Genomic DNA, 19,803 nt, shown 5'->3' on the forward strand with positions numbered 1-19,803 from the left:
GCCAGGGATTTTGAAAAGCGAGGATCGGCTGGCATCATCATTTTTCAAGATATTTCCTATCGGAAGGTCGGGACCCGGGCCTAATCAGGAAGGAACCCAGGGCAATTTTTTGCTGCAATGAGCAAAATCTTTGAGTTTTGTTTACCTGTGCTTTCGGTGGGCGGTAGTTAGCAGGGCCCTGACCTGTTGAGCTTTTTAACTTGTGGGTGCTCAATAACGACTCTTTCTCACCCGACTGTCCGGAGTAAATTTTAAACCGGGTAGAGGCACTTTCCGTTTATTTAATCGACTGCTTTCTGAAAAGAAACAGGTAGAATGCCCTTAAATGACTCCTGTTGGGATGAGGAGAGCCCGGTAACAGAATACCAAGCGATCGGGCCGTCTCTGCTTTGTCCTGACCGGAGGTAGGATTTTCATGCTCTGTCCCATTGCTAACTTCAGCCTTCTCAGTTTGTTCGTTCGTTCAGTTGTATTTACCGAGCGCTTACTGTGCGCGAAGCACTGAACTACGAGCTTGGGAGAGGACGGTAAACCAATAAACAGGCACATTCCCTGCCCAGGAGAAGCGGTGTGGCTTAGTGGAAAGAGCCCGGGCTTGGAAGTCGGAGGTCGTGGGTTCTAATTCCCGCCCTGCCACTTATCAGCTGTGTGACTTTGGGCTGGTCACTTAACTTCTCTGGGCCTCTGTTACCTCCTCTGTAAAATGGGGATTAAGACTGTGAGCCCCACGTGGGACAACCTATCTACCCCAGTGCTCAGAACAGTGCTTGGCACATAGTAAGTGCTTAGCAAATCCTCATCATCATCAATCGTATTTATTGAGCGCTTACTATGTGCAGAGCACTGTACTAAGCGCTTGGGAAGTACAAATTGGCAACATATAGAGACAGTCCCTACCCAGCAGTGGGCTCACAGTCTAAAAGGGGGAGACAGAGACCAAACATACTAACAAAATAAAATAAATAGAATAGATATGTACAAATAAATTCAATACATAAATAAATAGAGCAAATACCATCATTATTATTATTATTATTACAGTCTACCTCACAGTAATTAGAGGGTGCAACCCTGCTCCAGACGGTAAGCTCCCTGCAGGCAGGGAACGTGTCTAGCAACTCCGTCGTACTTCACCCTCCCGAGCGCTCAGTACAGTGCTCTGTACCACAGCAGGCGCTCAATCAATACCCCTGATTTTGTGAACTCCATCTCTGTCTTAGTTCTTTATGCTGCTTTAATGTTTCCGTGTTTCTGGGCCTCCCTGGCACCCCTCCACCGCTTATAGAGAAGCCGTGCGCTTAGCGGAAAGAGCCCGGGCTTGGCAGTCGGAGGACGTGGCTTCTAATCCCGACTCCACCACTGATCAACTGGGTGACTTTGGGCAAGTCACTTCTCTGTGCCTCAGTTCCCTCATCTGTAAAAGGGGGATTAAGACCGGGAGCCCCACGTGGGTCGACCTGATCACCTTGTATCCCCCCCCCCAGCGCTTAGAACGGTGCTTTGCACATAGTAAGCGCTTAGCAAATGCCATCATCATCATTATTATTATTATTCCCTGAAGGCTGTCCTGAGAGGACATCCCCTCGCCTGGAGTCCACCCTGTCAGGACTTCCCCTCCTCCAGGAGGCCTTCCCAGACTGAGCCCCTTCCTTCCTCTCCCCCTCGTCCCCCTCTCCATCCCCCCCATCTTACCTCCTTCCCTTCCCCCCAACACAACATATCTATTCTATTTATTTTATTTTGTTAGTATGTTTGGTTTTGTTCTCTGTCTCCCCCTTTTAGACTGGGAGCCCACTGTTGGGCAGGGACCTGTATATATGTATATATGTTTGTACATATTTATTACTCTATTTATTTATTTATTTTGCTTGGACATATCTATTCTATTTATTTTATTTTGTTAGTATGTTTGGTTTTGTTCTCTGTCTCCCCCTTTTAGACTGTGAGCCCACTGTTGGGTAGGGACTGTCTCTATATATTGCCAACTTGTACTTCCCAAGCGCTTAGTACAGTGCTCTGCACATAGTAAGCGCTCAATAAATACAATTGATGATGACGGGACTGCCCCATCTCTTGGAGCCCACCCTGACAGGACTTGCCCATCTCCTAGTCCACTCTGACAGGACCCCCCCATCCCCTGAAGTCCATCCTGAAGGGACTTCCCCCTCGGCCTAATGGCAAGCACACAAGCTTGGGAGTCTGGAGGTCGTGGGGTCTGATCCCGGCTCCGCCACTGGTCCGCTGTGTGACCTTGGGCAAGTCACTTAACTTCTCCGTGCCTCCGTTACCTCACCTGTAAAATGGGGATTGAGACGGTGAGCCCCACATGGGACAGGGACCGTGTCCAACCCAATTTGCTTGCATCCACCCCAGCGCTTAGTCCAGTGCCTGGCACGTAGTAAGCGCTTACCCAACAGTGGGCTCCTATATGTATATATGTATTTATTATATACATATAATATAGAGAAGCAGCGTGGCTCAGTGGAAAGAGCACGGGCTTTGGAGTCAGAGGTCATGGGTTCAAATCCCAGCTCCGCCAGTTGTCAGCTGTGTGACTTTGTGACTTCACTTCTCTGGGCCTCAGTTCCCTCATCTGTAAAATGGGGATTAAGACTGTGAGCCCCCCGGGGGGGACAACCTGATCACCTTGTAACCTCCCCAGCGCTTAGAACAGTGCTTTGCACATAGTAAGCGCTTAACAGATGCCATCATCATCATTATTATTATTATTATAAGTGACCTAGATGGGGTGCTTGCATCGCCTCCAGATGCACCCCACTATGTCAGGTACAGAGCACGAAACCGACAGAATCGCAAGTCCAGTATCTTATTTTTTAAGTAGCTTCTTTGGATGGACAGAGGGAGATGATGTGCCATACACAACAGTGCTTTGCACATAGTAAGCGCTTAATAAAGGCCATCATTATTATTATTATTATACATATTCGACATGAGAGGAAGTGAATCCGGTAGTTTTCTTTGTGTTTCTACGGTCTTTGCCAAATGTACGCCCTGCTGGAAAGTCCAGGGGTAGGTCGAGCGCTGCGTACTTTCCGCCTGGTTTCACAGAAAAGGTCCCAACTATTTAGGGAACCGTAATACGCGAGGAAGACAGAAACACTCCAAGTACAAACTCACTTTAATGAAGAATTTTTAAGTCGGCAGCTTTGGTGATTCCAGACTTGGACACGGTCTGCCAATAATATTAGGCCTGGTTAGTTTTAAAGGCTTTCAGTTAGTAAACGGATCCTCCTCAACGGAAAGCGGGGAGCGGAATTTGGAAATCAAAAGCCCTGTGAAGTCGGCTGCAACGATGAACATAAATTAAAGAAAAACCTCCCAGACTAACTCCCTTCTCCCACAAGCTCCATTTCTCCCCGGGGACCTGACTTTTACCGCGGGGGGACGGGGTCTGCTCCGAAAATAACCGGTCAAGGCCTACCGGAGAATGATCTGAAACGATTCCTCCCTAACTGACCGTGATCTGCCGGGGGATTCTTTCCTTCTCCTTCTCCGACCCGCCGGTCGCTCCCATCGTCCTGGCGCCGCGCCGCGGAGTTATAAGTTGGCGGGGGTCACCTCCGGGTTGCCGCCCAGGTGTCTGCGGAAGAAGATCTGGATCTGCTGCCAGGCGTCCACTTGAGCCACGGAGTGGGCCTTGGGTTCCCCACCCCAGATGACCGGCCTGCCCACCAGAGCGTGCACGGAGGCCGGACACATGGGGAAGTACGGGGGTTCGATGTAGTGCCCGGCGCCGGGATAGCAGATGATCTGGGGCTTCTCCTTTCCGTGGGCCTGAATCCGTTTGGCGGCTTCGGTGGCCAAGAACTCGCTCTTCCAGTTGTGGTCGTCCTGGCCGACGATGAACAGGAAGCGGCTCTCGGCCTTCTCGACCGGGATGAAGCTCTGGGTGTCGGGCTCCTCCAGGGGGTTGTTCAGGACGTCCACGATGTCCACCAGGCCTGACTGGGTGAACCTGATCCGCCCGGGGTCGAAGCCGATCGGCGGGATGGTGGTGCCCTTGTAGTGCAACGCCGCGCCCACGTTGGCCACGGAGCCGTTGACGGTGACCGTGGCGGCGATACCCTTCAGGAAGGAGGCCATGGACAGGCAAAGGTCGCCGCCTTTTGAGATCCCAAGCAGCCCAATCCCAGGCCCTTTCACCTACGAGAGAGGTGTAGGTCTTTTAGACTGGGAGCCCACTGTTGGGTAGGGACTGTCCCTAGATGTTGCCAATTTGTACTTCCCAAGCGCTTAGTCCAGTGCTCTGCACGTAGTAAGCGCTCAATAAATACGGCTGATGATGATGAGAGAGAGAGAGAGAGAGAGAGAGAGAGAGAAGGAATCCTCCCATCACTCTGCTTTCATTCTACAGCTTCGGAAGCCTGGGGCCCTCAGGCGTAGTGGATCGAGCCTGGGCCCTGGGAGTCGGAAGGTCACGGGTTCTAATTCCGGCCCCGCCAACCTGCCTGCTGTGTGACCTGGGGCAAGTCGCTTTACTTCTCCGAACCGCCGTTCCCTCCCCTGTAAAATGGGGATTGAGACCGTGAGCCCCACGTGGGACACGGGCTGACACGTCCAACCTGAGGTGCTTGTATCCACCCCAGTGCTTAGTACGGTGTCTGGCACATCCTAAGTGCTTAACGAATACCACAATTATTATTATTATTATTCACTTAAACCCGCTACGACCCTTACAGACGTAGTTCTCATCGAGCTGCAGCTGGAGAAGGAATCCAGTTCCTCCACTGGACATACAGACACCTCTAAGAGCCAACTCTGGTTTTCTGGACATTTCCCACCTGCAGATGGGGGAGAATTAAGCTGATATAGTCCTGATAATTCTCTCTCCCTCTCTTTTTTTTTTATGGGAGACAATTGCTGGGATTACACCAAAGTCCCAAAACAGAAAAAACAATCAATCAAACTTATTGGCTCAGTGGAAAGAGCACGGGCTTTGGAGTCAGTGGTCGTGGGTTCAAATCCCGGCTCCGCCAATTGTCAGCTGTGTGACCTTGGGCAAGTCACTTCGCTGTAACTGGGCCTCAGTTATCTCATCTGTAAAAGGGGGATTAAGACCGGGAGCCCCACGTGGGTCAACCTGATCACCCTGTATCCCCCCAGCGCTTAGAACAGTGCTCTGCACATAGTAAGCGCTTAATAAATGCCATCATCATTATTATTATTATTATTATAACTGGGTGCAGAGCACTGAACTAAGCGCTGGGGAGAGGACAATATAACAATATAACGGACGCATCCCTGCCCACAATAAGCTTACAGTCCAGAGGGGTCTGTAAGCTCCCCTGAGCACTTCCCCGTGTGCACAGCACGCTGTAAGATTTTAGTAAACGGACATAAACCTTTTCAATATAGTTTCACATATTCAGTGTTCCTAAGTTCTTTCAAACCATCCCATTTCACTTATTTACACACCGTTTATTCCTTTAGAACCAAGTGCTGGGTCTCTAACATGAAAAGAGTCCCTTTCTTAACCTTTTCTGAACCGTCTCAAACTTTCCACTGCCTCTTGAAGAGAATGCTCTCCTTCATCAATCGTATTTATTGAGCGCTTACTATGTGCAGAGCACTGCACTTCCATTAATGTCATTCTGAAATTCAATTCTTGCGGGGGCTAACTAAGCCCCTTCACGAGAGGAGAGAGACCTAGTGGAGAGAACTCGGGCTTGGGAGTCGGAGGATTTGGGTTCTAATCCCCGGCTCTGCCCCTTGCCTGCGGTGTGACCTGGAACCAGTCGCTTAAACCTCCTCCGGGGCCCAGTTTCCTCATCTAATAAGAATAATGACGGCATTTGTTAAGCGCTTACTCTGTGCAAAGCACTGTTCTAAGCGCTGAGGGGGATACAAGGTGATAATGATGGCATTTGTTAAGCGCTTACTATGTGCAAAGCACTCTAAGGTGATCAGGTTGTCCCACGTGGGGCTCACAGTCGTCACCCCCATTTTACAGATGAGGTAACGGAGGCACAGAGAAGTTAAGTGACTTGCCCAAGGTCACACAGCAGACGTGGTGGAGCTGGGATTCGAACCCGCGACCTCTGACTCCAAAGCCCGGGTTCTTTCTACTGAGCCACGCTGCTTCTCCGTCAAGTGTGGACTCGATACCAGTTCTCCCTCCTACTGAGACCGTGAGCCCCAGGTGGGAACGAGCCTGCGTCCGATCTAATTATCTTGTATCTACCCAAGCGGCGTGGCCTAGTGGACCGAGTCCGGGCCTCGGAGTCAGGAGCACTGGGTTCTAATCCCGGCTCCGCCACGCGACTGCTGGGTGACCTTGGGCAAGTCGCCTGACGTCTCTGGGCCTGAGTTACTTCACCTGTAAGATGAAGACTGTTAGCCCCATGTGGGACACAGACTGTGTCCACCTTGATTAGCTTGTGTCTACCCAGCGTTTAGTATAGTGGCTGGCTCATAGCAAATACCATAAAAAAGCGCTTAGCACAATGGTTAGCACCTAGTAAGTGCCTAAAAAATACCACCGTTATTATTAGGAGAGGAATGAGCAGGAGCAGTGGGACACAAAGCAAGTTTCTGAGCAGGAGAGGAAAGATTCGTTCATTCCTTCCTTCATTCAATCGTATTTATTGAGCACTTACGGTGTGCAAAGCACTGTACTAAGTGCTTGGGAAGTACAATCAATCAATCAATCATATTTATTGAGCGCTTACTGTGTGCAGAGCACTGTACTAAGCGCTTGGGAAGTCCAAGTTGGCAACATATAGAGACGGTCCCTACCCGACAACGGGCTCACAGTCTAGAAGGGGGAGACGGACGACAAAACAAAACATGTGGACAGGTGTCAAGTCATCAAAATAAATAGAAAGAAAGCTAGGTGCACATCACTGACAAAATAAATAGAATAGTAAATGTGTACAAGTCAAATAGAGTAATAAATCTGTACAAACATATACACAGGTAATTAAGAATGAGCACTGTCCAGGAATGTATTTCTGTGTCATAAGTGACCTTGAAAGGGGGCAGGGTCCGAGGTTCGACAGAAGACGGCTCAGGAAAGTTGTCTTTTGTGTTTTCCCCGTCAGAACCCAATATCAAGACTGTAAATTCAATGCGGGCCGAGGACGCTAATCCAGTTGGATTGCGGTTCGCCCAAGTGCTTCGTTCCGTGCTCTGCACGGAGTCAGTGCTCCATAAACACCACTGATGGACTGAGTGGGAGAGATCACCAGAACTTCATTCGAGATGTTGAGAGGCTGAAGAAGTACTTATTTATTTATTTATTTATTTATTTATTTATCTTATTTATTTTATTATTTATTTATTTATTTTATTTGTACATATCTATTCTATTTATTTTATTTTGTTAGTATGTTCGGTTTTGTTCTCTGTCTCCCCCTTTTAGACTGTGAGCCCATTGTTGGGTAGGGACTGTCTCTAGATGTTGCCAATTTGTACTTCCCAAGCGCTTAGTCCAGTGCTCTGCACATAGTAAGCGCTCAATAGATATGATTGATGATGATGATGAAGTATGTTGTGGTGGACAGAGCCCGGGACTTGGGAGTCAGAAGGTCACGGGTTCTTATCCCAGCCCCGCCACTTTTCTGCTGTGTGACCCTGGGCAAGTCACTTCGCTTTCCTGGGCCTCAGTTCCCTCACCTTGGAAAATGGGGAGACTGTGAGCCCCTCGTGGGACAGGGACCGTGTCCAACCCGATGTGCTTGTACCCACCCCAGCGCTTAATACAGTGCTTGGCACATAGTAAGTGCTTAAAATACGCTAGTTACTAGTTATTATCATTAAGTATCATGTAGAGTAATTTCTGAGTTTGGTTTCTGTAAAAGCGAGATAAGGGGAAACAGGTCTTTGTGTGTATATATAGAAATATACGATATATTAATTCATAACATATTGATCATATCACTACAATTAATAATCAATAATCGAATATTATTCGATTGCCAGCTGTTGCCAACTTGTACTTCCCAAGTGCTTAGTACAGTGCTCTGCACACAGTAAGCGCTCAATAAATACGATCGATGGTGAATAATGAACCATAACTGCCAATATATTATATTACATATTAATAGTACTAGCATATAATAATGTGTAACTTATTTATCTATCTATTTATTAAACTGTATGTCTCGCCCTGTAGACTGGGAGCTCATCATGGGCGGGAATTTTGTTAGTATGTTTGGTTTTGTTCTCTGTCTCCCCCTTTTAGACTGGGAGCCCACTGTTGGGTAGGGACTGTCTCTATATGTTGCCAGTTTGTACTTCCCAAGCGCTTAGTAAAGTGCTCTGCACATAGTAAGCGCTCAACAAATACGATTGATGATGATGAATAGTACTAGCATATAATAATATGTAACTTATTTATCTATCTATTTATTAAACTGTATGTCTCCCCCTGTAGACTGTGAGCTCATCATGGGCGGGAATTTTGTTAGTATGTTTGGTTTTGTTCTCTGTCTCCCCCTTTTAGACTGCGAGCCCACTGTTGGGTAGGGACTGTCTTTATATGTTGCCAATTTGTACTTCCCAAGCGCTTAGTACAGTGCTCTGCACATAGTAAGCGCTCAATAAATACAATTGATGATGATGATGAAGACTTTAGTACAGTGCTTTACTGCACACAGTAAGTGCCCAACAAATACGACTGACTGAATGAATGGAGGTGGCAAAGTGTTCAGAAAGGCCTGGAGCTAAATGAAACTTCGAAGCCACCTGCGGGTGTTTCCGGAGGTATTCCACAGCCTCTTCAAAATATTCCAGGTGCAAATCCTTCATCTCTTTGGGGAGGTCGTCGTAGTTGTAATAAGCGAGAGCGAGCATGGCGAAACCGCGACCAGCAAGCAGGCTGGCTCTGTATTCGGAGAGACCGCCTCCAGCTCCAGATAGGTCAATGATACCGGGGAAAGGGCCTGGACCTATGGAAGAAACAAAAATCATAAATAATCCAAAGAGTGGTATCTACCGAGTGCTTTTATTTCCCCAACTAGAGGGCAGGGTCTGGGAACTCTGCCGTACCATATTTTCCCAACTAGGGGACCGTGCCTGACAGCTCCGTCCCGTATTTTCCCAGTTAAGGGACCGTGTCTACCAACTCTGTTGTACTGCGCTTTCCCAACTAGGGGACCGCGTCTGTCGTTCATTCGGTCGTATTTATTACAAGCTTCCTGTGTGCAGAGCACCGTACTGAGTGTTTGGGAAAGGACGATACGGCAATAAAGAGTGCCCACATTGAACTCCCAATCTATCTCACCCTGGGAAATGCCCTCAGTGGGTTTTGTTTCGTGAATCTTTGCACCGCTGTTTGTGCTGCCTTGCTTCTTTCCCCATGTCTGGTCACGTCAGGGATGAGTTTATTTAATCTCCAAGCGGATTAATTCCCTGCCGCTCTGGAAGGGAAGACGTCTAATGGGCGGTGTAGCTTCCTCATCCAATAAATTGTTGGGTAGTTTTTCTCGAGCGGGTCCTTTCTCTTTGGAAGCAGTGGGGTCTAGTGAGTGGAGCCGGGGCCTGGGATTCAGGAGGACCTGGGTTCTAATCCTGGCTCTTCCCCTTGTCTGCCGGGTGACCTTGGCCAAGTCGCATCGCTTCTTTGGGCCTCAGTTCCCTCCGCTGGAAAATGGGGACTGAGACTGTGAGCCCCATGTGGGACACTCGTGTCCACCCCAGCACTTAGCCTGGCACACAGTAAGCACTCTGTTGCCGAATTGTACTTTCCAAGCGCTTAGTACAGTGCCCTGCTCACAGTAAGCGTTCAATAAATACGGCTGAATCTGTTGTACCATATTTTCCCAATTAGAGGACGGTGCCTGCCAACTCTATTATACCGTATTTTCCCAACCGGGGGACCGTGTCCCCCAAGTCTGTCGTACCGTATTTTCCCAACTAGGGGACCGTGTTTACCTACTCTTGTTGTTCCATATTTTCCAGTTGGGGGATGGCGTCTTGTCTTGTCTTATGCTGTCAAGTCGTCTCCGAGGGCGCGCGCCGCTCCCTCCACCCGGTCCCCATCCCCTCTGAGGCGGCCGCGCTTAGTCCAGTGCTCTGCACACAGTAAGTGCTCAATAAATACGATTGATTGATTGACTGTGAGCCCGCTGTTGGGTAGGGACCGTCTCTCTATGTTGCCGACTTGGACTTCCCAAGCTGTGCACACAGTAAGCGCTCAATAAATACGACTGAATGACTGAATGAATGAATATATATGTATACATGTTTGTACATATTTATTACTCTATTTATTTATTTATTTATTTTACTTGTACCTATCTATTCTACTTATTTTATTTTGCTAGTATGTTTGGTTTTGTCTCCCCCTTTTAGACTGTGAGGCCACTGTTGGGTAGGGACTGTCTCTATATGTTGCCAACTTGTACTTCCCAAGCGCTTAGTACAGTGCTCTGCACACAGTAAGCGCTCAATAAATACGACTGATTGATTGATTGATTGATTGATTGATCTCTCGCAGACGACCAACTCTGTTGGACTGTCATTTCCCAGCCAGGGGAACGTGTCTATTAACGCTGTGGTACCGTAGTTTCCCCACTAGGGGGCAGTGTCTCCCGACGCTGTTGTACCGTATGTTTTCCACTAGGGGGCAGTGACTCCCGACGCTGTTGTACCGGACTTTCCCCACGAGGGGGCAGTGGCTCCCGACGCTGTGGTACTGTACTTTCCCCACGAGGGGGCAGTGACTCAATCAATCAATCGTATTTATTGAGCGCTTACTGTGTGTACAGCACTGTACTAAGCGCTTGGGAAGTACAAGTTGGCAACATATAGAGACAGTCCCTACCCAACAGTGGGCTCACAGTCTAAAAGGGGGGACTCCCGACGCTGTTGTACCGTATGTTTCCCTCTAGGGGGCAGTGACTCCCGACGCTGTGGTACCTGTGCTGTGCTTGAGAAGCAGCGTGGGTCAGTGGAAAGAGCATGGACTTTGGAGTCAGAGGTCATGGGTTCAAGTCCCGGCTCCACCACTTGTCAGCTGCGTGACTTTGGGCAAGTCACTTCCCTTCTCTGGGCCTCAGTGACCTCATCTGTAAAATGGGGATTGAGACTGTGAGCCCCCAGCTGGACAACCTGATCACCTTGTAACCTCCCCGGCGCTTAGAACAGTGTTTTGCACATAGCAAGCGCTTTATAAACGCCATCATCATTATGATTATTATTAGCGTAGAGAAGCAGCGTGGCTCAGTGGAAAAAGCAAGGGCTGTGGAGTCAGAGGTCATGGGTTCAAATCCCAGCTCTGCCACTTGTCAGCTGTGTGACTCTGGGCAAGTCACTTAACTTTTCTGGACCTCAGTTCCCTCATCTGTAAAATGGGGATGAAGGCTGTGAGCCCCCTGGGGGGCAACCTGATCACCTTGTAACCTCCCCAGCGCTTAGAACATAGTAAGCGCTTAATAAATGCCATTATTATTATTATTATTACCGCAGCTTCCCCACGAGGGGGCAGTGACTCCCGACCCTATTTATTTTATTTGTACATATTTATCCTACTTATTTTATTTTGTTAATAGGTTTTGTTTTGTTCTCTGTCTCCCCCTTCTAGACTGCGAGCCCACTGTCGGGGAGGGACCGTCTCTAGATGTTGCCAACACGTACTTCCCAAGCGCTTAGTCCAGTGCTCTGCACACAGTAAGCGCTCAATAAATACGATTGAATGAATGACGCTGTTGTACCGCACTTTCCCCACGAGGTGGCAGTGACCCCCCACGCTGTTGTACCGTACTTTCCCCACGAGGGGGCAGTGACTCCCGACGCTGTTGTACCGCGCTTTCCCCACGAGGGGGCAGTGACCCCCCCACGCTGTTGTACCGTATTTTCTGAACGAGGGGAAAGATGGACTGCCAACTGGGTAGTACCGTAGTTTCCCAAGCGCTGCCCAATCCATCAGTCCTTCAATCAGAGCGCTGTATTAAGCGCTTAGGGGAGTCCACGTCAACAGAACTGGCAGACACGTCCCCTGCCCGTGGCTGAGGGTCCAGGAGACACACAGCCAGAGCCTGGGAAGGACGGCATCCACTCTCCGCGCCCGAGCACTGACCTGGGGGCAGGAAGAGGGTGGCTCGCACGCTGCCTTGGCGCACGGGGATCCTCGTGACGCCGGGGGCCATGAAGACCCGCTCGTGCAGGGCGGCGGCCAGCACGGGCCCGTCCGCGGGGCCGTGGCCGTCCAGCACCTGCAGCTCGACGCGGAACGGGGTCCGCACGTCCCGCTTGACCAGCCGCCACAGGGGCCGTTGGGGCCGCAGGGCCCAGATGAGCCCCATGGGCTCCAGGCCGGAGAAGCTGCCGCCCGGCCCCGCCGCCGCCCGCTCCAGCTCCAGCCGCCCGCCGCCGTCCGCCCGGTAGCGGCCCCGCGCCCCGAACGGCTCCCCGGACTCGTCCAGCAGCGAGGCGCGCACCGTCACCGCCTGCCCCGGGCCCAGGCCCCGGACCGACACCCGCACCGCCTCGTCCCACGGGCAGGGCCCAGGCGGCTCCACGCGCACGCTCACCGCCATGCGGGCGGCCTGGCTGGAGGAGGCCCGGGGGCGGCCGGGGATCGCGGACCAACGGTGGCTCGCTCCGGTCGCCGGGGGGCGGGACCACAGCCCACCCAGCCTCGGCCCCCGCAGCAACGACATGATCGCCCGGGGCTGGAACACCGGCGGGGGCGCCCCCTGCTGGCCCACCCCGAGCCCCGCAGGACGGGCCGCGGCCCCAGCCAATCACCGCGCTCCATTCATTTGGGGGGGGGGCGGGAGGCGCTGCGAGGGCGCCCTCTGCCGGCCGAGCTCGCGAGCTGCAGGAGAATCCACGGCCCCAGCCAATCCCCAAGGACCAGTTGACTGCGGAAGGGACGGGAGGAGTTGCGAGGGCGCCCTCTGCTGGCCCACCCCGAGCCCTGCAGTACAGGCCCCAGCCAATCCCCGCACTCCACTCATGGGGGGGGGGGGGACGGGATGAGCTGCGAGGGCGCCCTCTGTTGGCCGAGCTCGCGAGCTGCAGGAGAGTCCCCGACCCCAGCCAATCCGCAAGGACCAGTTGATTGGGGGAGGGACGGGAGGAGTTGCGAGGGCGCCCTCTGCTGGCCCACCCCGAGCCCTGCAGGACGGGCTCCGGCCCCAGCCAATCCCCACGCTTCACTGATGGGGGGGGTGGCGGGAGGAGCTGCGAGGGCGCTCTCTGTTGGTCGAGCTCGCGAGCTTCAGGAGAGTCCCCGGCCCCAGCCAATCCCCAAGGACCAGTTGATGGGGGGAGGGACGGGAGGAGCTGCGAGGGCGCCCTCTGCTGGCCCACCCCTAGCCCTGCAGTACAGGCCCCAGCCAATCCCCGCGCTCCAATCATTTGGGGGGGGGGGGCGACGGGAGGCTCTGCGAGGTCGCCCTCTGCTGGCCAAGCTCGCGGGCTGCAGGAGAGTCCCCAACCCCAGCCAATCCGCAAGGACCAGTTGATGGGAGGGGGGGGGACGGGAGAAGCTGCGAGGGCGCCCTCTGCTGGCCCACCGTGAGCCCCGCAGGACGGGCCCCGGCCCCAGCCAATTCCCACGCTCCACTCATTTGGGGGAGGGGGGCGGGAGGAGCTGCGAGGGCGCCCACTGCTGGCCGAGCTCGCGAGCTGCAGGAGAGTCCCCGGCCCCAGCCAATCCCCAAGGACCAGTTGATGGAGTGGGTGGGAGGGACGGGAGAAGCTGCGAGGGCTCCCTCTGCTGGCCCACCCCGAGCCCTGCAGGACGGGCCCCGGCCCCAGCCAATCCCCGCGCTCCACTCATTTGGGGGGACGGGAGGCGCTGCGAGGGCGCCCTCTGCTGGCCGAGCTTGCGAGCTGCAGGAGAATCCCCGGCCCCAGCCAATCCCCACACTCCACTCGTTTGTGGGGGGGACGGGAGGAGCTGCGAGGGCGCCCTCTGCTGGCCCACCCCGAGCCCTGCAGGACGGGCCAGGCCCCAGCCAATCCCCACACTCCGCTGATTGGGGGGGAGGAGCTGCGAGGGCGCCCTCTGCCGGCCGAGGCCGCGAGCTGCAGGAGAGTCCCCGGCCCCAGCCAATCCCCGCGCTCCACTCGTTTGCGGGGGGGGGGGGGGAGGGGGGGAGGAGCTGCGAGGGCGCCCTCTGCTGGCCCACCCCGAGCCCTGCAGGACGGAGCAGCGAGGGCGCCCTCTGCTGGCCGAGCCCAAGAGCTGCGGAAGATTTCCCCGCCCCCAGCCGATCCCTAACCATCACTCTCAAAGTAATGTGATGTAATGATGGCATTCATTAAGCGCTTACTCTGTGCCAAGCACTGTTCTAAGCGCTGGGGAGGTTACCAGGTGATCAGGTTGTCCCCCCCGGGGGGCCTCACAGTCTTCATCCCCATTTTACAGATGAGGGAACTGAGGCACAGAGAAGTCAAACGACTTGCCCAAAGTCACACAACTGACAAGTGGCGGCTGACCCGTGACCGCTGACTCCAAAGGCCGGGCTCTGTCCACCGAGCCACGCTGCTTCTCATACATAAATACCATTATTATGACCTCATTTTTCTGGGCCTCGGTTTCCTCACTTATAGAGACAGTCCCTACCCAACAGTGGGCTCGCGGTCTAAAATGCCCACAGGCTGATCAAAGGAGAATATAATTTCACCTCACTGGCTTTTTCTCTACATACATGTACCTTTCACTTCTGCACACATCTTCCCCCGCTACTTTTCTTTTTTAGCAAGATGATCCACCACGTTGGGGGCAATAAGCATGTCAAAACACGGCCTGCTGAGGGGACCAACATTTCTGCATGGGAGGTCCATTTAAAACTTAAAGCTTCCGGGTTTATTCACAGGAAAACAGACCCACCGTCAACACGATGAGGTTCGAGTTTCCGGGAGGGAGATCTTAGTTATTTTTTAAACAGGGAGCTTGGAAAAGTGAAACGGAAATGTCAGTGGGCTTTGAGTGACGCCATAGAATTCAGAAATATCACTGTTGCCTGGTAACTAGTATAAACAGCCTGGGAACTTGGGACACCGGTAGTTGAAAAATATCAACCTGCCCCTTCCAACAGGACTGTCCCGCGGAGGGACACTTTTAAAGGAAAATGCCAAACGCCTTGCTGTTTCCCCAGGCGGTGGAAGATTATGGGCTGATAGTGGCCGAGTGAAGGGCGTTTCACGGAAAATCTGGAAAGAAATAAGAATACGACGAAGAGATTGCCACTGGGGGAGTGAACGTAAACCCATGCAGGTGATGGCTCATAAAGGGAGACTGCAAAGGAAAGAAAAATAAGAGTGTGTTTGTGTGTGTGTGTGTTGGGGGGGTTAGCTCTTTAGGTACATATCCTTAAATAATATATTATAAATTTATATTAAGGTCTGTCTCCCTTTATAGACTGTAAGCGCATTGTGGGCACGAAATGTATCTGTTTATTGTTCTATTGTCCTCTCCCAAGGGCTTAGTCCATTGTTCTGCATACTGTGAGTGTTTAAATATGACAAATTGGTTGATTGATTGATTGATTGATACGACAGATTGGTTGATTGATTGACTGATGTTGTAGGGAGGGAAGAAAGCTACTAGATTCTCCTTCTATACCCCACCAGCTGTGTTGTCTCTCAGTCACCACTTCCACGATAATAAGGTACCAGGTCATTTTTTCCAGAGGCCGCAAATCTGAGATCTCGAGTCGTGTTTGGAAGGCTTGCTTCCCATCCAAACCCATCCCATTCATTTAACCGAAATCAATCATTATTATTACTACTACTAATAATAATACTTTTTAAGCACTCACCATGTGCCAAGCAGCGTGGCTCAGTGGGAAGAGCCTGGGCTTTGGAGTCAGAGGTCGTGGGTTCAAATCCCGGCTCCGCCAATTGTCAGCTGTGTGACTTTGGGTAAGCCCCTTAAGTTCTCTGGGCCTCAGTTACCTCATCTGTAAAATGGGGATTAAGACTGTGAGCCCCCCATGGGACAACCTGATCACTTTGTAACCTCCCCTGCGCTTAGAACAGTGCTTTGCACACAGTAAGTGCTTAATAAATGCCATCATTATTATTATTACTGTAAGCCCTGGGGTAGATAAACGTCAATCAGATTGGACACAGTCCCTGTCCCACATGGGGCTCACACTCTTAATCCCCATTTTGCAGATGAGGTCACTGAGGGCCAGAGAAGTGAAGTGACTTGCCCAAAGTCCTGCAGCAGGCGTGTGGCAGAGGCAGGATTAGAACCCAGGTCCTCCTGCTTCCTAGGCCATGCTGTGTTATCTCTCAGTCACCACTTCCAGGATATAAAATATGTATATATTTTATGCATATTTTATATCCTGTATATATGTTTGTACATATTTATTACGCTATTTATTTATTTATTTTACTTGTCCATATCTATTCTATTTATTTTATTTTGTTAGTATGTTTGATTTTGGTCTCTGTCTCCCCCTTTTAGACTGTGAGCCCACTGTTGGGCAGGGACTGTCTCTATATGTTGCCAATTTGTACTTCCCAAGCGCTTAGTCCAGTGCTCTGCACACAGTAAGCGCTCAATAAATACGATTGATGATGATGATGTTGGGCAGGGACTGTCTCTATTTGTTGCCAATTTGTACTTCCCAAGCGCTTAGTCCAGTGCTCTGCACACAGTAAGCGCTCAATAAATACGATTGATGATGATGATGATGATGTTGGGTAGGGACTGTCTCTATATGTTGCCAACTTGTACTTCCCAAGCGCTTAGTCCAGTGCTCTGCACACAGTAAGCGCTCAATAAATACGATTGATGATGATGATGATGATGTTGGGCAGGGACCGTCTCTATATGTTGCCAATTTGTACTTCCCAAGCGCTTAGTCCAGTGCTCTGCACACAGTAAGCGCTCAATAAATACGATTGATGATGATGATGATGATGTTGGGCAGGGACCGTCTCTATATGTTGCCAATTTGTACTTCCCAAGCGCTTAGTCCAGTGCTCTGCACACAGTAAGCGCTCAATAAATGCGACTGATGATGATGATGATGATGATAAAAATACCAGATCGTTTTCACAAAAAGCCACGGCTCTGAGATCTTGGGGTGCGTTCTGAAGAAGACTGGCCTCCCGTCCGAACCCACTTCACTCCTTTCACCAAAATCAATTCCACCTGGGCGACTGGATCGAGGGAATTAGGCATTCCCTCTTTGCCCGTTTCTGAATTTTCTCCCTCTCCCAAGCCGCCCTCATGGTTTTCCTGACGGTCGTCGGCTCCGTGTATGCGTCCGTGGGAACTGCGGGAGAAAACTATGATGGATTGCTCCCTGTCTTCCAGACCCCTTGGTTTGGCTCCATCCTTATTGTTCTTGTTTTGTCAGTATGTTTGGTTTTGTTCTCCGTCTCCCCCTTTTAGACTGTGAGCCCACTGTTGGGTAGGGACTGTCTCTCTATGTTGCCAATTTGGACTTCCCAAGCGCTTAGTACAGTGCTCTGCACGCAGTAAGCGCTCAATAAATACGATTGATGATGATGATGCCGATCTACTTCCCCTTGGCTGTGGTGAGTGAGGAGATTGAGAAGCAGCGTGGCTTAGTGGGTAGAGCTCAGAAAGAGCTGGGGAATTGGTAGACACGTTCCCCGTCCCCAAGGAGCTCGGTCCGGAGGCGAAGACAGATCATCATCATCATCATCAATCGTATTTATTGAGCGCTTACAAGCGCTTGGGAAGTACAAGTCGGCAGCATCTAGGGACGGTCCCTGCCCACCGGCGGGCTCACGGTCTAAAAGGGGGAGACCGAGAACAAAACCAAACATACTGACAAAATAAAATAAATAGGATAGATACGGACAGATGTGAATAGAAACAGAGAATGGCCGGATAAGGACGTAAGCGCCGTGGGTCTGCGGGAGGGGTGAATCAGGGGCGCAAAATCCGAGTGTGAGGGCCTCCCTTCAAGGCCCTACTGAGAGCTCACCTCCTCCAGGAGGCCTTCCCAGACTGATCCATCCCCCCGTCTTACCTCCTCCCCTTCCCCACAGCACCTGCATATGTGCACATATGTTTGTACAGATTTATTACTCCGTTTATTTATTTTTTTTACTTCCTGATCCGAATTCCGTTCCGCAGAAGTAGAAGGAGCGGCCATGAGGCTCTCGACCTTCTTCTGCCCGAACGACCCCTTCCCCCTCTCCGCCGAGGAGAAGCCCATCGGGTCAAGGAGCCGTCCGGGAAGCGACGGCCCCCCGGCCGAGCCCCTCCGTCGTCGGCGTCACGACCGGCTGCGGGCCCGGTATGTCAAGGCGGCGGCCGCCGACCTCCGCTTCGCCGAGGACGTGGTGCGGCGGCGAGGCCCGGCCGGCCTCCCCTACGGCCGGTACGACTTCGCCCGCCTCTACGACCCCTCCGACGTCGTCGCACGGCCCAAGGGACACGTGCCAAGGGCCGGGAGGCCTGCGCTTCCGCCGTCCGAGCCCGGGGACCGGTCCGGCCCTCCCCTCCGGCCGACGGGACCCGAGGGCCCGAGGAAACCCCGGGGGAGCCGGAGGGCTCCCGGGGCGGACGACGCGGCCCGTGAAACGTCTCCGCCACCCCCCGCCGCCCCCGAGGGGCCCGATCTGCCGGCCGGGCCCCGGCCCGTCTCCGGGGGCTGGAAGCCGGAGCAGAGGGGGGCCGGGCCGTGGCTCCGGGCTTCGGAGAAGGAGGCGCTGGAGTGGGAAAACCTGGTCCTCGGGAAGCTGGACAGGCGGACGGCCCGGTGGATAGTGACCAGGGCCCCCGGCCCCCCCCGGTCGCCCTGGGGGGCTCCCGGAGAGGTGGCAGGGCTTCCTTCACCAGCAGTACGACTGGAGCCACATCCGAGATGAGCTGACCTCCGCCAGCGACCTGGAGCTCCTGGCGGAGCTGGAGAGGGAAGAGACCGCGGAGCTGGAGGGCCCCGGAGCCCACGTGCCGAGCCGGCCGGAAAAGCGGGAAGAACTCCTCCTCCCGGTTTACTACAGGTAGGCCAGCTCGCCTTGCTCGTTTTGGTTCCCTCTGAACGGTGGGCTTTATGGAGCGCTTATTACGTCCAGATCACCGTACTAAGCGCTTGCGCTAGCAGGCCCCGGGACCCCCCCCGCAGAGCCACCTGGAAGAGAAGGCGGTCATCATCATCAGTCGTATTTATTGAGCGCTTACTGTGCGCAGAGCACTGGACTAAGCGCTTGGGAAGTACAAATTGGCAACATATAGAGACAGTCGCTACCCAACAGTGGGCTCACAGTCTAAAAGAGTGGGCTCACGGTCTAAAAGTCGTATTTACTGAGCGCTTCCCATGTGCCAAGCAACAGACAGACACATTCCCTGCCCACCTTCCAGTTTACTGCGGGAAGGGCAGCTCGCCATTGCATTTACATTTTCTTTCGCTGGTATTTGTTCATCAGCCAGTCAGCGGTATTTATCGAGCGTTTACTACGCGCAGAGCACTGTACTAAGCGCTAGAACGAGACGGCCCCCAGGGCCCACCCATAGAGCCGTTCAGAAGGAGCCCCTTCTTTCGGTTTTCCGTGGGTAGGCGTTTTGCCATTTTGTTTTGGTTTTTGTACTTGTTCATCAGTCAATCAGTGGTATTTATCGAGCGCTTACTACATGCGGAGCACTGTACTAAGCGCTAGAACTAGACGTTCCCCAGGCCCACCCATAGAGCCATTCAGAAAAGGAGTCAGTGCCCCTTCTTTCGGTTTTCCGCGGGTAGGTGTTTTGCCATTTTGTTTTGGTTTTTGTACTTGTTCATCAGTCGATCAGTGGTAGTTATCGACCATTCATTCATTCATTCAATCGTATTTATTGAGCGCTTACTGTGTGCAGAGCACTGTACTAAGCGCTAGAACTAGACGGCCCCCAGGGTC

At 52.4% G+C, this 19,803-nt stretch overlaps 2 protein-coding genes and 1 long non-coding RNA gene across 3 annotated transcripts in view; 2 read left to right on the top strand and 1 right to left on the bottom strand.

The window, feature by feature from the left end:
• The first annotated feature begins 141 nt into the window (after window positions 1-141).
• Window positions 142-11,583, top strand: LOC119944628. Its single transcript, XR_005455931.1, has 3 exons — window positions 142-404; window positions 9,922-10,044; window positions 11,546-11,583. It is a non-coding gene; the product is annotated as an uncharacterized LOC119944628 (long non-coding RNA).
• LOC119944627 (acyl-coenzyme A thioesterase 1-like) lies at window positions 3,122-12,647 on the bottom strand. Its single transcript, XM_038765658.1, has 3 exons — window positions 12,041-12,647; window positions 8,707-8,909; window positions 3,122-4,164 (listed from the first exon to the last, which is right to left on the bottom strand). The coding sequence occupies exons 1-3, from the start codon at window positions 12,621-12,623 to the stop codon at window positions 3,559-3,561; spliced, it is 1,392 nt and encodes a 463-aa protein (XP_038621586.1). The 5' UTR covers window positions 12,624-12,647; the 3' UTR covers window positions 3,122-3,558.
• A 2,373-nt stretch (window positions 12,648-15,020) lies between these two features.
• HEATR4 (HEAT repeat containing 4) overlaps window positions 15,021-19,803 on the top strand; it is a 103,330-nt gene continuing 98,547 nt past the window's right edge. Inside the window, 3 exon segments of the mRNA XM_038765504.1 lie at window positions 15,021-15,193; window positions 18,044-18,690; window positions 18,692-18,915. Of these exon segments, the coding sequence (XP_038621432.1) occupies window positions 18,061-18,690; window positions 18,692-18,915 (854 nt within the window). The 5' untranslated portion in view covers window positions 15,021-15,193; window positions 18,044-18,060.

The sequence above is a fragment of the Tachyglossus aculeatus genome, chromosome 23 (genome assembly GCF_015852505.1).
Source record: "Tachyglossus aculeatus isolate mTacAcu1 chromosome 23, mTacAcu1.pri, whole genome shotgun sequence".
NCBI lineage: Eukaryota > Metazoa > Chordata > Mammalia > Monotremata > Tachyglossidae > Tachyglossus > Tachyglossus aculeatus.

Bases quoted from the DNA above. Each gene is read 5' to 3' on its own strand.
- LOC119944627 (XM_038765658.1), bottom strand. From the start codon at position 12,623: ATGTCGTTGCTGCGGGGGCCGAGGCTGGGTGGGCTGTGGTCCCGCCCC. The intron at 8,910-12,040 runs GTCAGTGCTCGG...TTTCTTCCATAG, and splicing joins CACCCTCTTCCTGCCCCCAG to GTCCAGGCCCTTTCCCCGGT. The intron at 4,165-8,706 runs GTGGCTTCGAAG...CCTCTCTCGTAG, and splicing joins ACCTCCGGAAACACCCGCAG to GTGAAAGGGCCTGGGATTGG.